Below are 20,662 nucleotides of genomic sequence, written 5' to 3' on the forward strand. Positions count from 1 at the left end.
AATGAACCTTGAAACCTTCCAGTTTCTTGAAGGAATGATTATTCTAGCACTTATGTGCTTTGCAGCCAGTAGATATTTTAAAATACAGTTAGTATTGCAACTTTTGCTATAAATTTATATATTAAAAAAAGAGGAAAAGAACTATGTTAACTATACTGGGATGTAAAATAAAAATTGTTTGGGTAAGGAGAACTAACAGTTATATCAAAACTATTTTGAAAGAAAAGGAAAATTTTTCTCCCGAAAGATCTGTATGATCATAATAACCTGGTCTCAGTCAAACTAACAGTAACTATTAAAACAGCCTTACATTAACTTGTTAATTTTTTAAAATAATTAAGGTATTGTAATGGAACATTAACTAAATTTAGTTTTTAGTTGTACAAGAAAATATTTCTCCTTTAATGATTGATATTTGAATAAAACTAAAATAAGACTTTCAAGCCCTCTCCAACAACACACAGGAAGGGGGGGGGGGAAGTCAATATGGAAAATATATAACAAAATGCCATTAACTAGTCCATTTAAGAGACTAAAATAAAAATAAAAATGTTTTAAGAATTCTGAAAATGAACTATAAAAATTATTAAAGATATATCATTAAACAATGCACAATATTAACACTTCTTCCTATTAGGATTACATAATAATCAGATTTAGATGACATAATTTTATGACATAATTTAAATTTTCTCTACCAAATAGAAAAATATCTGCATGATATATACAAAAACAATGAGAGGTCCAGCCCCTGCAGTACCACCAAGACGACCAGGCAACAGAATTCTACATATCCATTTCAAAAATGTATTGATTAACCTCATGAAAATGTACCGTTTTCATTATTTATCAGTTTAATGGAACATCTGTCCTGTTATTAGGAAGACCAAATAATACTTCAACAGCAAACTTTTCCCTAAAAACTTTCCATGTCTTTGGCTTGTGAGGATTATCCAGTTGTTCTCTCTTCAGATATAAGCTAAAGGAGAAGAGAAAAAAAAAAAAGTTTCAAAATGGAGAAATTCTGGTCACTTAACTGAAAGTAATCTATGAAAGCTCCACTTTGGCATGAGGCAGAAAACCCATCCATCTGAATGCCGTTACAGATCCTTCCCACTGAATTTTTTTTCCTGGTTAATATAACACTTTCTCTGACTTTATAAATACTGAATACCATTTTAATACTAAATGTGATTTAGTATTAAAGTTGGGGCTGAATTAAAATTTGCTTTGTGTGCCAAGTGTGTGTGTGTAGGCTTTAAGAACACAATTTTCATTTTAACACATGATAATAAATTAAGAATTCTGTTTATCTGCATTTTTTGGTGCTTAAGAATTAGGACATGATTAGCTTTTGTATTTCTGGACAAACTTTTGCATTAAAGGTTTGTCCAGAAATGAGCGAAAATGTAAACATGCAATAATACTGTATCAAATTTATAAACAATGTTCAACTTTTATACACAACAGAGTACTAATCTTCAACACAAGTAAACAAGCTAAAAATTAAAGATACAAAATACATCATGAATTAATCCAAAAAAAAAAAAAAAAAACCACCATACATTCCAGGTGCATCTCCTCATCATATGATTTTCGCATGTATGCACAGAAGGTTACGTGAGACTGGTTGTTTCACGAGAGGTACCATGAATCGAGAGCGAACGACGAGGATGCCACACAATGAGGAGAATGTCCAACGTCTTGCAGAAGGCAATCCGAGTACGAGTACTCGGTTTGCCTTCTGCAAGACGTTGGACTTGAGCGATAGGCTAACAATTGGGTATTTCCCAATCCACTGTATGGAGGATACTGTCAACAAACCAAATGAGTTCATACCATCTGCAACGCTTCCAATCATTGGAGCCTGCGGATTATCCACTCCGGAGGACTTTTGCTACTTGGTTTCTTCAACAGAAACGGTTCGCAAATGCTGACTTCCAGTGGGATCGCTGTTCATGCAACCTCCCGTTCAACGTCCTCTACCACATAACGAAGGCATTTCGGACCTTGCAATGCTATGTGATTCTGATTCGTCTTTGTGCCCCCTACACCTCCTGCAAGTTTGTCGCACTGGTAGTGAATCACCCTGTATATTCTAGGAACAAAGGTTCCTGTAAGTTTGAGACAGAGCTGAATGAAAATAATGGGCATTATACAAATGCATATTTCAGAAGAATATGTGTTACTGTGAGTGCCACAGTCCACACACTAGCACAATGCATTTCACCTTTCAGTTTGAGAAACCTTGCCCTGCACAAACAGCTTCATCCTCTCAAATATCCACAACTAATTCCTAAATGCTGATCTCCAGTGGGGCAAAGAAAACTTAGTTAACCTCAATCCTTCTAAAATTCAGTCCTGTCTTATTTCTCACAAAAAAGTCTACTACTCATATGTCTAGAGAAGATCATATCTCTATTAGGGGATTACTCTGACTTCTAATCTCCCTTGGCATAAGTATATCACAAATATTGCTTCCTCTGTATTACAAAAAAAATAAAAAACACATCCCGGTTTTATTTTTTGCTCTTGGCATTACTTTTCTTCTTCTAGACAACTACTCACTTTATATAAATCTCAAATCACCCTACCATGGAATACTTTTCCCATATCTGGGATAGTGTCTCTAAAACCTCTCTGTAGCACCTAGACTTCATTTCAAAGAGGGCAATCAGGTTAATTAATAATCCATCACTTACAAAGTCTCTATCCCCCCCTCTCTCTCTCACACACACACATAACATTGTTTCTGCAGCATGCTTTTCCTACAGATACTGTGAAAGGCACTATGCATCTGCATAATCCTCCCTTTGGTTCTCTAGAACACCTTTTCTTCTCATATATTTCCCAAAAATTAATAATCTACAGAAATTCAAGTCTAATGTTAACAAGTTATCTTCTGTTTTCTCAGCCTTCAACTCAGTGCTATAGATTCTAGTACCTTTCATGTTTGAGGTTTATATATATAAACTTGTCACAATCAGTTTTGTTATTTTCACTCGTAATGTTACTAGGAAAGCCATTAACTACAAGGTGACGCAACTGCCAGGCATTCTGCTCAGCATCAGCTGTCTTCCAGTTCTTGTGAAGCCAACATCTGCTTGACCTGTGGACCAATAAATTTGCTGCCTTTCACAACAGCTGATTTTAGAAACAGACTGTAATATGACTGAAGGTGTGTCATCATGAGGCTTCAGTGTTTTAACAGACGGTTTGACCATTCGTATTTGATATGGAGTGGTGGAAGCAAGGCTGTTTCTTGGAACTAAGAGATCGTGTATTACATTGTGTGATAGGCTGAAACTGAATTTTTCCGACCAGTCTCCTCTTCTGCAGTGCTGATCTACAACTGCTCCAAAGAAAGCAATGGAACTTGGTAAACTTGGGGTTCGAGCCCGTCACCACCAAATACGGAGGATGCGGAAAGGTCATGGAATGACCACCGCATATCTCGGAGCAATATGGCCTTAGTTGCTAATGCTCCTAAAAACCAAAAAACAACAACAACAATATCCACAAACCTAGCACAGATTCTCAGTTCAGGTTCAGGATAAAGATTCTGCTTGTGACAAACACATAAGCAGATAGTCTTCTGAGGTAAGAACCTGAAGCCATTAGTCAATGCACAACAGTTAGATAGTCGGTAGTCCAATGAATATTATAAAGATTTTCCTATTTTGGTTTGAAACCAGATGTCCATATGGGGAAGGCTTGGCAGGGGACTCAGTTCAAAAGTATGTAGGAAATGACTGTTTCCACTGAAGAAATATAGATGATTCACATACTTCCCCATATAGAATCTGGATAGCAGATGTTCAGAATAATACTCCAGCAACAGCAGGACAGGGGTTTATTCACATTGTGCTTATACTTATATCCTATCCACTATCACCTGATGGTGGATGGCATTCAACTGCTAAAGTACACTGTTTCTGGAAGATACAGACATGGTACCTATAATAAGGTTATATCCCTATCCACCATCACCTGATGGTAGATGGGATCCAACCACCAAAAAGCAAAATGCATTGTTCTATGTTCCCACACAAAGGAGGGGGGGGGGAGAGAGAGAGAGAGAGAGAGAGAGAGAGAGAGAGAGAGAGAGAGAGAGAGAGAGAGAGAGAGAGAGAGAGAGAGAGAGAGAGTGAGAGAGAGAGAGAATTCAAACTTCTTGTACATTTTTTTTTTTTTTTTAAATATCAAATATGAGTCCCAAGAATTCTGTTTCAGATACTAGGAAAAATGCTGGAATAGCATTTTTCCTAAGTCTCAATTCAGGTTCAGGATGAAGATTCTGCTTGTGACAAACACATAAGCAGATAGTCTTCTGAGGTAAGAACCTGAAGCCATTAGTCAATGCACAACAGTTAGATGCTTGATTGATTTTGGTTTTTTTATGACACAAGGTTGACTAAGGCCATGATGCACCAACAGTTGATGCAATTAATGATTTGTTACAATTGCCATTCAATGGCCCTCATATTGCACAACTGGGAAAATATGATAGTAATCAACATAAAGGGCACTGTTTACAGTTAGAGAAATCTTTTCTATATTGAAATTCAGTTTGATGGCCAAAAGTGTTGCATTTAAAAGTGATCCTTGACAAATTCCTTTTTCTTGGCAAAATGGTGAATTCTATATACCTTGCAATGATTGATGCAATAAAAAGTTTGGGAGGTGACCTCTAAGACAGGTTATAAAGGTCTTTAAAAATACCAAATCTCCAAGTTATGCCATGTGATTTTCCACAACAAAGTAAACAGATACTATGTGCTTTTTATAGTCTAATTAAATGGGCCAATATGGATCTAATTCTTCAGAAGTCACATTAGAGAGGAAACATTGCTTCTAAATATCATATAAAATGAGTACAGTTTGTCCTCGTATAGCACGATAGTTGTGTTCCTAGAAACTCTTGTGCAATGCAAAATCGTGCAATATAAACAACAGTCCCTATGGGAAAAGTGGGGTTAGGTGCCGACCACCCAAGATTGAACACACATTTGGAACCAAAACATTACCAAATACAATAAATAATCGGGGGTAATTTTAATCGTTATAAAAAATATTTATTTTTATTATATTATAAAAAAGTATTTTTTACGAATAAAATACGTATTTTATTCGTAAAAAATTTATTATATTAAATAAAATAGTCGTAATAAAATATTGCTACTGCTTTTGCTTCTATCATAAGCAAACTTGTGTTTTGTTTGATTTTTCTATCCAAACAGATGACAGCCGTTCCATCTCTTCCAATTCTTGTGTCTTAATCTAATGGATTTTAATTACACTTTGAGTTGTTCCCGCTATGAAAGTTTTTATTTTCTCCGCATTCTTTGTAATTCTCGGCGTTGCCTCATTTAGGTCTGTAGCATGTGCAATATCACATGGTCTTTCATTTCGCTCAAAGCGTTTCACAATTTCATATTTTTTTTCTCTATCGACAGAGGCTGACTGGCCATAAGCCTTACCCGGGAAATCCCGGTGTGATTTTGGCCATAAACTGTAGTATGAGGCCACCATAAATTTTCCCGGGTAAGAATTTTTGATCCAGTCCACCTCTGTTTATCGATATTGCTTTTCTTTCTCTCTCTGAATCTGTAGTGTCTTCACCAGGACGCTTCCTTTTCACACCTTTTAAGCATTTTACTCATTTTTAGGGAATAAAGCACAATTACAAAACGAGGAGGCTCCCTTAATACACATAAACAAAGCTGCTCGCGTATAGCAACTGAATAAACAACACGGTAAAGGCCGAGATACGCTATTAATACCTCACATTTTACTAAAGCACATTTCTGGGGGTTACTACCATAAAACAAAAACAATTTCCAGTTGCGTTTCTGCTAGTGGAATCTGTTATAAACTGGTAGTAAACTCCATCTAATTGCATTTGCGATTATACTGATAGCTGGAATTGTGTTAGTTTTTACGTTATTATGGTGAAATGTGTTTCCCCTTCACTGATATAAAACATAAATACATTTTCAGAATCTTCTTCATTGCTATCGTTTTGCGTTCGGTTGGGGTGATTTCGCATTTGACTGCCATTTCTTGTAAATACAAAGGCGAATCGTGCATAAGCGAATTTGGTTCGTGCTATATAAGATAACATTCCCCTATTTATAAATCGTGTATGATCGAATTCGTGTAATGTAAACACGTGTTATACGAGGACCGACTGTGCATAAAACATTGTCTAGGATTTTGTACAAAAAACTGAAATTTCAGGATACTTTCCTTGTGTAGCAAAGACAAGGACAATTAACTGCATCAAGAGGGTGATCCCTAGATTCCCTCCAACCCTGGACAAGATAAAGGCAAGAGTTGTTGGGATAGGAGTACTGTTGAATGTAACCTTCAGAAAAAACATTCAGGTTTGAAGCCAAACAGGAATTCATCCAAAGGAAGCACTGAAAAATGATTTAAGGTTAAAAAGAAGTACTACTTTAATATTATAAAAAGTACTACTTTTTATAATATTCTCACGGACCATTTAATGAAAAATTTAGAGATTGCACAAAATAGAGTTGTGGAATTTAGCTGTAAAGGACCCTCGTGGCCAAAGCACCATGGAGTAACAGTACCATTTAATGAAAGAATAAATTACTGATAGTTTAATGTGGGAGATGTAGAAACCGAATGATTATTATATTTCGATGTTTACTGTGCTGTTAATAAGTTGCATGGCTTCAAGGATTTCTCAATAAATCAGACAGATAAACGTAGAGAATAGGACTTGAAAAGTCAAAGTTGGTACAGAAAAGGTCAATTTGGAGTGCAGACTAAATAACCAAAAGTTTCTAGTACACAAAATTATTAACTTTAAGAAATTAGTAATTTTGTTTATCTTGGAAAAGTCTTTAATGAAGGTGGAAGATTAAACATGAAAATAGTACAGGAAGCCAGTTAAATTTATTTGGTGGAAATCATTCACAGGATAATTCAAGTAGTCTAGAAAGTAGAGCAGCCTGCACCTTGTTTCATAATTGTGCACATTCAATGGAATGTGTTCTCCTTTATCTGTTAACAGTGCATGAGAATAACTAAATTAAAAATAAATATGCCATACAATACGCAGATCTAGTATAACAGTTAAAAAAGATTTAAAGTCAGTTATATCTTTCCAGTGAAATATTTTCTTAATTTTTTGCACGGGTTCTCTTTTCCCCCCTTTCCCAAATGTTCCAGCTAGATTATGGAAATGATGCATTTTTGTTATCTCTTTTCCTGGATTTTTGTTAGTTAAATTTCTTTTGTATTTAAACACTAGGCAGCTATTCTTGCTCCCAAACACCACATCTCAAATCTAGCCTTAAGATCAGGGAGTAATAAAAGCATTCAAAAGTCATCTTCAAAGAATACTGAAGAAAATAAGAGAAATGGATGCAAAAGAATGGAACTTTGGAGAAATTTAAATATTAAAATGGCTACTGACATTATCTGAGAATCCTGGTGTGAAGTAACAGAGAGCTGCTTAAGAGGCATGCATGTGGTGTGGAAGATTTGTTATTTGGTTTTTAGGAGCATCAGCAACTAAAAGGCCATATTGCTCCGGGATATGCGGTGGTCATTCCCTGACCTTTCTGCATCCTCTGTATTTGGTGGTCACGGGCTCGAACCCCGGTTTAATCAAGAAGCGTGTGCTACTTTCCCACCTGGCTACAGCGGTGCCGGTGTGGAAGAAACTGGACAGATGCAGTGAGAGAGAATTACCAAAATTACCAATAACCAATTTAAGAAATACAAGAGATGAAATTTGGACTGGCAAAATGAGTAGGCTCTGATGAAGTGTATAAAGAAAATGCTGAAGAACTAGATTCCCATCATTAAAAACTAACAAAATTCAATTGAGATATTATATACCCAACATAACAAAGAAAAAAAACATTCAGGAAGAAGTGCAAGCAACAAAAACCTCAACAATAAGTGGAATGACCAAGGCTTTTCAATATTTGTAATGTTATTTAGCATATTTTAATGAAAATGATCCAAATGAAAAAGAAGTGCCAAAGTTTCAAGATGGATGAAGAATGCAAATGCATGTTACAAAGAAGTTCACTGGGAGAAACAGTGCTGCACCTATCAGAAGTCTTCATTAAAAAGCTAGCTTCAAAGTCCTCAACTTTGAAGACTCTGGAGAAACTTCACATTCATTGTAAAGATGAAGCATCAGTGAGTGTCTGATGTGCATTTTAATTTTCCTATTATATGTATGTAATTTTGCATCAGAATAAATTACAAAGCATGTGTTTTTCCTTAGTTTGCATTTACATTAATGTTGGAAAAATAACCTCTTGAGTTACACAAATTTCAAGTTGCATTTTATCACAGGATGCACACTCATGCAACTCAGGTATTATTGTGTATGTGTGTCTAACAAATGAACATATCAGCTTCTCAGTATGCATTGAGAATTCCATACATTCAACTGAATGTTAACTTCATAAAACTAAAATTTATTTAAATCTTGATCATTTCAGATGACTAACAACTTACCTATTATTTTCAATAAAGCTGGTATGAAACCAAAAGTAAAATGGACATTTCTCATAACCCTTTGGTACACCTCTCTGGAAATAAGAAGAAAAAAAAAAAAAAATTAGGAAAAAAGAGGCTTCCCCAGGATTGGAGAGAGAATAGTAATTCCCTTCAACCCTGGGATACAGTCAAGACTGAAAATAAAAATGTCACTGTTTATCATTGTTTATCTTAATACTGCATTGTTTATATAAAGCATCCAACTCCGTTTTCCTATCCCCAAACTAATATTTTTCATTCTACCTCACCATAATTTGTCTTTGGTTCTTTTCACTCAGTTGGGATTTCAATATTTCCTTCTGCACATATATACATTTGACAATTCCTCTCCAATTCCCTTAACCAAGTATCACAATATAAATTTTACATATAAACAGGACCAAAACTTTGTTTCAGTCTACAGGGCTGGGTACAATTATAGTAACTGGCCACCATCAATGCCAAAGTTCACTTAACAAGTCATTAGCTTAGAAGTGAGTTTAATGAGTGAACATCTAATGCTATTTCTGACAACTTGCCATTTCAATATGTCCATATATTAATTTCAATGGCAGATTTACAAATGTATCAAATGCAAGGTACTGAATATGGGTAGCAGTAATCCCAGAATAACATTAACTGTGTGGTATACCACACGCAATGGAGAACAAATAAGACCTGGGGTAATAATGCAGTCAGGTGTGAAGTTCTTTGAGCAGTGCAGGTGGACTGCTAGGACAGCTGATGGGATTTTGTGAATGATATGGAGGAATAAAGAGGTGATTATCTTGTTGTATAAGGCAATGGTTAGGTCACACCTTGAGTATTTCATACAGGTCATGAATCTTCATTTTAGGAAGGATGTGGATCTGTTGGAATGGGTGCAAAAAAGAGCAATGAGAGTAGGAATGGGAACAAAAGGATACTCTTACTAAGACAGACTTCAGTTCTGCAAATTGCGTAGCAATTTGCAGAACTGAAGTCTGTCTTAGTAAGTGTTGATATAAAGTGGCATCTGGAAACTAGGCAACTGGGAAGAGATCCAATTGAGACATTTACTAGTATTAGAAGCATATGGTGCAAGAAAGCAAGCTTATGTAGCACAGCAAAAAAAAAAAAAAAAACATTTCACACATCCATTCCCTTTAAAATTTGTCCAGTTGCCCCTTGAATTTATTTAAGATGTAAACTTATACAAAGACAGATGGAAATTTGTTCCAGCAAACAACTACACACTGGCTAAAGGCAATTTCTGAACATCTGTTCTACAATTGTCGTTCCTCAATTTGAATTTATGCCCCTGCAGGTTCGTAATCTGAGCAAGAGGAAGAATCTCATCAGAATTGAGCCTGCTCAACTCATTCGAGGCCTTATACACCTCAATTAGATCACCTCACAGGTGCCTAGTCTCCAGACACTGCAATTTGCCGAACTTAAGCTTTTCTTGGTAAGAGCACCCCTTTGTTCCCCTCACCAATCCTGTTGCATTTTTCTGTACTTGCTTAAGCAAACTTACATCCTAAAATGAGGCCTTCAGACCTGTATGCAGTACTCAATCCGTGGCCTGACCACTGCTTTATACAAAGAGATAATCACCTTGTTATCCCTACTAACAAAATTCCTGTATATCGATGACAATACCCCACGACCTGCTCTTGGCAGCCTGTTTGCACTGCTCAGAAAACTTCATATCTGACTGCACAAATACTCCCAGGTCTTTTTCATTCGCCACTACCCTGATTGTAGTACTACACATTGCTTTCAAACTGCTACCCATATGCAGTACTTTGCATTTGTCAATGTTAAAGTTGACACATCTCAGCCCATCTGCCCAACTTTTCTAGATCCTGTTGCAGTAGTATACTTTCATTAACAACCCTGCAAACCTTTTTATCATCTGTAAACCTGGACATTAAAGCCTGATATACCTTCATCAATATCACTGATAAATATATAGAACAGTGGGCCCAACATCAAACCCTGCGGGACTCCACTACTAACATTAGTCGTCAAAGAGCAGTGTCCACTGATTACCACCCTATGTCTTCTCCCATTCAACCACCCTTTTATCTATTGTAGCAACCTGCCCTTAATACCATACTGACCCAATTTCACAGTAGCCTTCCACGCAGAACAGTATCAAAAGCTTTCCTGAAATCCAAGTATATGATATTAAAATTATTTTTTGCATCCAGTTCCTTTGTAACATCATAGTATCCAATCAAATTTGTCAGCCAAGACTTCCCCCCTTAAACCCATGCTGTGTCTGAATTATTATTGCAGTCTTGTCTAAATGATCCTGCAATACTTCTTTAACCAGAAACTCCATTATTTTCTCTTGAACAGAAGTGAAAATAACTCATGCTAAGGGTTTGTTTACCTCCTTTGCCGCCTCCTTTAATATAACTGGATAGATCCCATCCACTCCAGGTGCCTTTCTTATGTTTAACTTCAACAATTTCTCCTCCACTTTGCTCTTTGTTTTTACAAAATCATTAAGCTCCCTGTTAGAGTTTAATAAGCTTCTGTCCTCCACTTTCCTACAGAATTCCCTATGTGTGAATGTAGATGCAAAATATTCAATTCAGTTTGTCAGCTATCTGAGTAGGATCATCAACAGTCGAAGCATCGATATCAAGTGGACCGACCTGATTCATCCCCTTCCTTCTAGAGTTTATATAAGAAATATGTTGATCTCTCAGGGTAATAACTATAGAAGATTATTTAGTCTCAACTGTGTCCACAGTAATGTCAGAAGTGTTGTCAATAAAATGGCTGAATTTGAACTCCTGGTTAGAAAAACTAATGCTGATATAATGGAGCTAACAGAAATATGGTGCCACCCGGAAATTACTGATGACAAGTTCCACTACAGTATGTATAATGTATTTAAAGAAGATAGAGGACGGGGAAGGGGGGGGAGTCATGCTTCTTATCAAAAGCAGCCTGAGTGCAAAAAGAGCTTTTGCTGAGTCTGGAGTTACGTCTGCCACCATAGAATCTGTGCAGTGTGAGTTAGTTGGAAGCAAAGAAACAATGAGCATGGTAGTAATCTACAGACCAGAAGATTTCGAAGAATATGACAAGTCTTTACATGCAGATGGAATGGGCAAGCAAGGCTCAATGTCTTATTATGGGTGACTTTAATCTGCCTCAGATTGATTTTAATAAGTGGGAAGGAAACTCACCATGGGGAAAAACTTTTAAATAAAATAGATGATTATTATTTGTACCAGAATGTTAGACTAGGTTTGAGAATATTTTTAACCTCATAATTACGAATGAATCAGACATCACAGGGCTTAAAGTAAGGGAACCATTATAAGGAAGTGATCGTGCAATCGTCAGTTGGAAGATGAAGAAAGATGTTGCAGTAGTTAAAGGCATGGGTTTCAACTTCAGAAGAGGGGCCTTGGACAGTTTAAGGTGTTATACGGCATCTGTAAACTGGGTGGATTAATGAGGGATGGTGAATACATTTGAATTATGGAATAATTTTAAAGCAGAAATCACAGAAGCCATGAACTCATATATACCTTTAAGAAAATGTTGCAGGAGAAGGGTACTGAAATGGATGACTGCGGAGCTGACTGGTCAAACAGGGCAGAAAAGGATAGCATGGAACAGTTACAGAGCAATGATAAGTACTGAAGCCTACAACAGGTACAAGTTGATCTGTAATAGTACCACAAATAAGGTCAGGAAGGCCAAGGCTGTGTATGAGAAAGCATTGGCTAAAAGAGCAAAGAATGGGTTGATTTTTTTTGATTTGATTTGGTAGTTGTTAGCGCATCGGCTTCTGTGGCCATATTGCACCTTCCAAGGTTTTTGCAGTACTTTGATCCAAGCCCGAGGCGGGAATCGAACCCGCGACCTTTGGGTTGCCGGGCAGGTACTTTACCCACTCGGCTAGCCCGGTCGGCCGCAAAGAATGGGAACAAGGAATTTTTCATGTATGTTAATACAATAAAGAAGGAAGCTAATCAGATTGGACCCCTGTACACTGGGTGTGGGAGGATCTTAGATAACCCAAATGATGTTGCGGATGAATTGAATAGGTAATTTCCATCTGTCTTTACTGTTGAAAGACCTTTCATGCTGAGAATAGGCTGAGCTGTGTGAAATTAGTGATGTCATAATTACAGATGGCTGTTTATTAGAAAAACTTTTGAGCATAAAGGCAAGTAAAACTCCTAGAGTTGATGGCATATATACCTGTAGCTTTGAGAGAGGGTGCAAGGGAGTGTACTGAACAATTCAGGTTAATTACAAAAGCATCTCTGGTCTCGGGAGATTCCTTTGGATTGGAAAAATGCCAATGTATTGTCAATACATAAAAGCTGTTCTAAGAGTGAAGTTGGTAACTACAGACCGGTTAATCTGACTTCAGTGGTAGGAAAAAATCTAGGCAATGGTTAAGAGTGCAATCCAGGGACATTTAGATAGATATGGCATTCTGAAGGACACACAACATGACTTTGATAAAGGTAGATCATGCTTAACTAACTTGGTAGGCTATTTTGACATTTATGGGCTGGATTTAAGAAATAATTTCTACATAGTTTATTTGGATTTTAGCAGAGCATTTGACCTGGTCCCTCATGAGAGTTATTGTATAAGCTTGAACAGGTTTAGAATTACTGGTAAAAGTCTAAGATGGATTGCTAAGTGACTGCAAGGCAGAAGATAGAGGGTTGTGATTAATGAATATTCTTCAGATTGGTGTAATGTCAAGAATGGGGTCCCTCAAGGATCGGTCCTTAGCCCACTGTTGTTTCTCATTTTCATAAATGAGATCAATGAAGGCGTGATTTCAAAATTTGTAGATAATGTAAAGATTGGCAGAGTCTTTAATGATCAGTGACCAAGCAGTGCTTCTTCAGGATGACTCAAACAGACATCAAAGATGGTCAGAGAAGTGACAGCTGTGTTTTAATGCTGCTAAATGCAAGGTCTTAACACTTGGAAAATAGAAACCACAAATAAATTATACACTTGGTAGGGTTGAATTATAAACAGTGGAGGAGGAAAGGGATCTAGGAGTTACAATACAGGCAGATATGAAGTTTTCTGAACAGAGTAAACAGGCTGCCAGAAAAGCCCATGGTGGCCTATTGATGATTTATTGAACATTATTCTGTAGGGGTAGGAAGGTTATAATCCCACCGTATAAGGGAAATTGTAAGACCACATTTGGAATACTGTGTTCAGGTATGGAGACATCACATGAAAAAAGACATTGAGCTTTTTGAAAGGGCCCAAAGATGGGCAACTCGAATGGTGAGATCGGCAGAAGGATGACTGTATGAGAAGAAACTTCAATTATGTGGGGGTATAGAGCATGTCAACCAAGTGCCTCAGAGGTGACTTGATTGAGATTTACAAGACTCTGAGAGGGATTAGTAAAACGAATGAAGGTAGAATCCTCATCACTGTTATAAAGAATTCCAAAACTAGGGATCATAAATTCAAACTACAGGGTTTGAGGTTTAGATTAGATTATAGGAAGTTTTCTTTTGGCCAGCGGGTTGACAGCTGGAACAAGTTTCCCTTACAGGTAGTCAAGGCTGATAGTTTGAAGAAATTGAAAGGTCAACTAGATACTTTGTTGTTGTTGTTGTTATTTGGTTTTTAGGAGCATTAGCAACTACGGCCATACTGCTTCGGGGATATGCGGTGGTTATTCCCTGACCTTTCTGCATCCTCCGTATTTGGTGGTCACAGGCTCGAACTCCAGTCTAATCAAGAAGCGTGTGCTACGCACTGCTGCTCCTGCCCACCTGGCTACGGAGAGAAGAATATAATTTGTGTTTCTTATCTACTTGGTGTTTTTTTTTTTTTTTTTTTTGCCAGTGTGGCAAAAGCCTGTGGCTTCCTTGCACTATCTGGCAAATACTATTACTAAACTGATTTCTCATGTTGTTTTATATATTAGATCAGTGGTTTTCAACCGAGGTGCTGCAACAACATTCCAGGGGTGCCACGTAATTTTGGTTTAAGTTACTTAAACTTTTTATTATTATTTTAATTTATATGTTTATTTCAATATAAAAAGGTATACAGTATCTTTTTAATTTTGTGGTGATCTATAATTGATGTTTACTTAGTACCTCTATATAAAGAATAAAATTATTATACACTGTATATATATATATATATATATAATTTGTATTATGAAATGTAATTTTTATAATTATATTATTGTAATGACTATCATATAACATATATACAGGGTGTATCAAAAATATTGGTACAAACGTTTAGAGGAGGTAGGTAACATCTAAAGGAATGTGAATCGCATAGGAATTCATAACAGGAAACATCACCGTAAGTCGGTAGACAGTGCTGTTCATTAGTTTGCGAGAGGAAAAATTTGTGGCCGCACGAAGAGCATGCATCGATATATGAACTGTGAGCTGGCAGACATGCACCTAGTGTATGGATTAGCAGAGGGCAATGGACGAGCCGCTCAACGAATTTATGGAGAACGCTTCCCAGACAGACATGTACCGGACCACCGTTTGTTTGTGCGTGCATTAAAATTTTTGCGATTATGGGTCATTTAGAGGTAACAGGAGTAGTGTGGGCAGACCACATTCGACGCAAACTCCTGCCATGGAAGAAAGTGTGTTGAATGCCATCCAGAATAATCCTACTACCAGCACACGTGCTGTTGCCTCTGCCTTAGGAGTGTCCCATTGCAGTGTACAGCGTGTTTGGCACGACGATTCCTTATACCCCTTTCATCTCCAAAGGGTTCAGTTACTGCTCCTCCAAGATCATCCTGCATGTGTGGCTTTTGCGCAGTGGTTTCTTCAAGAAAGTGTTCAGGACTTTAATTTTCCAGCCTATGTTTTCTTCATGGATGAGGCTTATTTCACTCGGGAAGGCTTATTCAATCAGCACAATTGCTCATGTATGGGCAGGTATAGTCGGTGACTGCTTAGTCGGCCCATACCTGTTACCATCCCACATGAACTCCGCTAAATATCGGATCTTTCTTGAACAAGTTCTACCAGGGTTACTTGGCGATTTTCCAGCAAATGTAAGATGCAGCATTTGGTTTCAACATGATGGGCACCTACCCATTATGGAAGGTGTGTTCGTGACCATTTGAACAGGCGTTTTGGGTGTCGATGGATTGGCTGTTGCCTGGCCCCCACGCTCACCTGATTTATCGATCATTGATTTCTTTCTGTGGGGGGGGGCCCCTCAAATCTATCGTGTATGAATCGCCCGTGGAGAAGGAAATGGATCTCGTGGCGAGACTCGTCTGCACTGCTGCTACTGTCAAAGAAACTCCAGGTGTGTTTGACTGTGTTCGCCAATCTACGCTGCATCGGTGTCATGCATGCATCGTGTCTCATGATGGAACCTTCAAGCATCTGTTGTAACATCATGAAATGCATCCATCTCGTACTCCATTCTTAATATTATGTCAAATAAATGTTTGCCACTAATTACTGTCTTGTGTCATTTCTGCTTCTTGTGCCTCTGCTACTACTTTCCCGTGACGATTCCGGTTATGGGTTCCTATGTGATTCACATTCCTTTAGATGTTACCTACTTCCTCTAAACATTTGTACCAATATTTTTGAGACATTCTGTATATATTTTAATATTATTATATATATACAGAGAGAGAATCGGATCTAACACGCAGAATGAGTAGGGGTGTCGCAAAATAAAAAAAAATGACTTAGGGGGTGCCGTTATTAAAAAAAGGTTGGAAACCGCTGTATTAGATTAGGTAAACCCAAAAATAAATAAATTCAGTGAAAATAATGCTGGATTACAAAGGGTCAAAGCTGATGGAATCCTTCCTCTTGAGAATGGATGGTTGCAGGATAGATATGCAGAAGTTTTCTTTCAACCATCAGGTAGCTGATCATTGGAATGAACTTCAATCTAGTTTTGCAGATGTGGGTAGTTTGAATAAATAATAAATCCAAAGAACTAGACAAATTATTAGAAGGGATGGCCAAGTGATATGGGAGATTTTTTTTTTATTATTATTATTTGTAAATTTTTTTTGGCTGATGCTGTTTAAGTTTGCAACTACTAATACTAATTAATACACTATGTTTATACATACATTTAAAACGCTACACTTAAGTCTTTTCAAAGCAAGTGACAATTTGATTCATGTCTATATTTTATGCCTAAAACTGTTTTTTTTTATTTTCAGCAGAATTAATTTCTTTTTTGTGAATTAAAAAAAAAAAAATTACATGCAATAAATATTGCAACCTATGCAGAAAAGATGCAATATTGATAATAATGTTGAAGCAGTATTTAAAATACCCAAAATGGTCTCCAAAAATTAAAAAGTAAACTGGCATCTCTCAGGTGCCATGCCACTGTTTTCGCTACACTTTATGATGCCACAACCAGGTTAACATGGTTACTGCTTCCTTATGCAATTATGTGGTATTGGGTTTTTAATCCACTTGGAGGAGGAGAAGCCACTTTTAGAACTTTTTCTTCCAATTTTCTTTCTGGATATTTCTGGCAAGCAACCTTCACTAGAGGTTGATTAATTCAATCATGGTGAGAAGAAAGCCCAAAAATGTCTCTGCCCTTTCCAATCCAGATTGACTCAATCCCACAGTTTTTAATCCTGGGAGGGGAGATCTTTCATATCTTCTAATTTTGCCAAATGTTTTGGCTTAAGTGTATGTACTGTACAGTAAGAAACCAATAAGAAAACAACTTTAAAAAAAAAAAAGGATAGATAATGGCATCTGAAAAACTGCTATGCCAGGCCTTTTGGAGCCAAATGCTAGCTCAGTGTAGAATTAACTACTTTAAATTATATTCAATAGTGCATATACTGAGTTATGCCAATCATGGGCTATGAGGATGGAAGCCATACATCAGCAAAAACTAATGGCGAGGCAAAATGTTTTTAAATTTTTGGGGCACACTGAGTCTTTCCCAGTACACTGGTTAGGAATGTCTGATTTAGATTGTAACATAACTTGCACAATGGAAACATGTGAACCAATCAGAGGATTTTGCATACAAGTATATGGAATTCCCCCCCCCCCCCCATTGTATTATGAATTTGCCTTACAAGCAATTTTCATGGAACAAATTAAACTGAAGGATGCCTGTACTTAGAAAACTGTTTTTTTGATTGTCAATTTTCATTTTTGCAGAATAACAATTATGTTGAGCTAACAAGGGTTAAACATTTTAAAGTTTCAACAGTTTATAAAGTTTAATTAAAATGTTAACTTTTGCTTGATTTCATAATAACAGGAAATTACATTTCATATCATTCACATTATCTTCCTCACATTTTATCATATCAAAAATCAAAACTTAAATTAATTAAATGTTGAAGACTTACTGATGAGCACTGAAATCTTAGCTTCACATCCCCAGAAAGGGTTGGACAATTAAGAAGGGTAACATGGAGTATATCAGCCTCATTTTGATATTCTACCTAGAGTAAAAAATTAACTTATATTTTTATACACAAATAAATACAGTGGATTCTGCTTATTTGGGCCACCGTTAATCGGGGAAGCTGTTTATTTGGGACAAATCTTAAAGAACAGAACCCAATCGAGAAAATAGCCAGGGTTTACTTCGCTTAATTGGGACAACCTGCTGTTTAATCGGGGCAGGAGAACGCAGCACTGGAGATTACCCTGCGATTGTCTCCAACCATACCACATGGTTTGGTCGGATTTCTGCAGGTCACAACTATAAAACAATTAGCAGTCCCCTGTTTATTGGGCTTTTCTGTTAGTGCTGCTTCAATCATATAAAAAAATTAATTTTCAGAATCTGCTCTTCATTCCTATTTTTTAATTTTCAGAATCTGCTCTTCATTCCTATTCGTTACTCCGTTCTCATTTGCGCATATCGTGTTACCTGCAATTTGTGTGTGCTGTGTTCTTTGTTATTGATTGCTGATCTTTTAAACTGTTTTAAATTTTAACCCCCACCCACCCACAAATGCCAGTGAACAGAAATGTCAACTAGTTAGTATGTACATATTACAGTACGTATTAATTAAGCTATGCACATAAGCGTAAATTTATTTTTATTTTGCTAACCTGTGGAAAATATTCTTCCGATTTTCACGTATCGTTTAATTTTTTAATTGGTAACGTAATAAAGTGTAAATTTGTACTTAATACAGTATATCTTTACTTTTATAGCCTGTGGATAATATTCCTCCTATTTTTGCTAATTAAAATCGATGTTTAATAGATTTAAACTTTAATTCACAAATGTGATCACAATGACCAGCGCTTACTACATATCATATAGTAAAAGGGACTTTACTATGGTGACCATCGTAAAGTGATTTGATCGTACAGAAAATCAATCGTGAAGCTGCATTTTTAACTATTTATGTGAAACTTTGCATAATTGGGACAGCCGCTTAATCAGCCCAAAATGCATTAGTCCTGATGTGTCCCAAATAACCGGAATCGACTGTATATACATTTATGGGAGACTATTATATATTACATAAACTTCAATTCAGTGAAGAAAAGAATCTACAGTAGCTAACGTTCAAAAGAATAAATGGAACCCAATTTTGTACCTACTACAAATAATCTTTCAATCAGTGATAAGGTAAACCCTGGCACCAAGAAGATTTTGGCTGGCATTTGTAAAGAATAATCATTTCTTAAATCAAAACTAGTTCCAAAATCAGTTCCAGTAAAAATAATGAATGTTTATAAAAAAATATGACAGCACTAAGTGGATGCCACCAAATTAGAATGTTTAATGTGTAAGATATAGCACTACTAGTTAGTACCATATCCTTATTGTTCAAGTAATTTTGCAAATTAGATATATGGTACTGCTTCACATAGTGAATCCTATATATGTCATAAAAAAAAAAAAAAAAAAAAAAAAAACACTTGGTACATGAAAAAACACCTTATCAGTTATATAACTGTAATAAATATTTCTGCTTATGTATGTATACCCCAAAGAACATATGCACGTGCATGCACTCCCCCCCTCCAGTAGTGTTTCATTTAACAGGACAGTTCATTATACAAGGAGCACTTGAAAAGTTTGTAGAGTGAGCATGAAGGGTTTACTTGAGGAAGTTGGTAATGTTATTTTTCAACATAATTTCAATACACTTTTGCCACTGGTGCTAAAATGCAGTGATTTTAGCTGTGAAGTTTTCTCTTGGGCCTCCAAGAATGCATCCACTACAGCAATGATGTCACTGTTGGTGGGAAAATAAATGCCAGCCAGGTATTTTTTCAAACTAGCACCATCAGAATTTCATCTGTTTTTTTTCAAACAGATGAAAGTCTGATGGTGCTAGATCTGGTAAATATGGGGGATGGTCCAAGATTTCAAAGCAGCAGTTATGCAATGCAGCCATTTCAAAGCTGCAGTCATGCAATGACAGACTTGTGAGCAGAAGTGTTATCCTGATGAAACAAGACTCATCTGTTGAGTTTTCCTCAGCATTGGTATTTGATGTTTTCATGTAAATGCTTCAGATAGTCTGCATAATATGCCCCTGTGATTTAGCCTTTCTGAAGGCTAAATCTAGCCTTTCTCACTAGCAACACTCCATCAGCATACCAAACAGTATTATCAACAGTGGATTAACACTGATGGAATCCATATTGGCAATAATAGATCAGATGGACGATGTCAAGATGGTTTGGGAATTAGCAGTTAATGGAAAAATCCATTAACTGCTAACTCAGGAGTAGGCTCAGAACAGGTTTTGACAAGTGGAGAAAATACCATCAGGATTTGGAGCTTTCTTGGCATCAAGACTCCAGTTATACCAAATGGGTATTTCAGGACTTTCACAATGTGGTTATGCCCAGAGGTTACTAACAGTCCCACTATCATGAAGGTGCAAGCAGAGAATCTGGTCGTCACAGAATGTGTCAAAATTTTGTTCATCAAAATTCAGTCCACTTGACTCGAGTGTCACCTGAATATCAGTTCTATACATGTACAATTTCTTGGTATATCCAGGATGAACATTCAGCTCTTGGACTTGTATCAAACTGGTATGAGAAAAAGCCATTTCATTTTTTTCAAGTTGCATCTTGCTGAAACGGAGAATTGGGATTGACCCTCACAGCCAGAACTGGGATCCACCAGTTTGGTTCCAAAAGCA

The 20,662-nt window shown here is 36.7% G+C and overlaps 1 protein-coding gene across 1 annotated transcript in view; it reads right to left on the reverse strand.

Annotated features, from left to right (window-relative positions):
- Positions 1–163: 163 nt before the first annotated feature.
- LOC150082041 (phosphatidylinositol 3,4,5-trisphosphate 3-phosphatase TPTE2-like) overlaps positions 164–20,662 on the reverse strand; it is a 199,605-nt gene continuing 179,106 nt past the window's right edge. The window contains exons 14-16 of the mRNA XM_090380409.1: positions 17,885–17,980; positions 8,509–8,582; positions 164–979 (exon numbers count right to left, since the gene is read on the reverse strand). Coding sequence (XP_090236535.1) covers positions 850–979; positions 8,509–8,582; positions 17,885–17,980 — 300 coding nt within the window. The 3' untranslated portion in view covers positions 164–849. The remainder of the gene's footprint in view (positions 980–8,508; positions 8,583–17,884; positions 17,981–20,662) is intronic.

This window comes from Mastigoproctus giganteus, chromosome 8 (assembly GCF_048544385.1).
Source record: "Mastigoproctus giganteus isolate SK-2022 chromosome 8, ASM4854438v1, whole genome shotgun sequence".
Classification (NCBI taxonomy): domain Eukaryota; kingdom Metazoa; phylum Arthropoda; class Arachnida; order Uropygi; family Thelyphonidae; genus Mastigoproctus; species Mastigoproctus giganteus.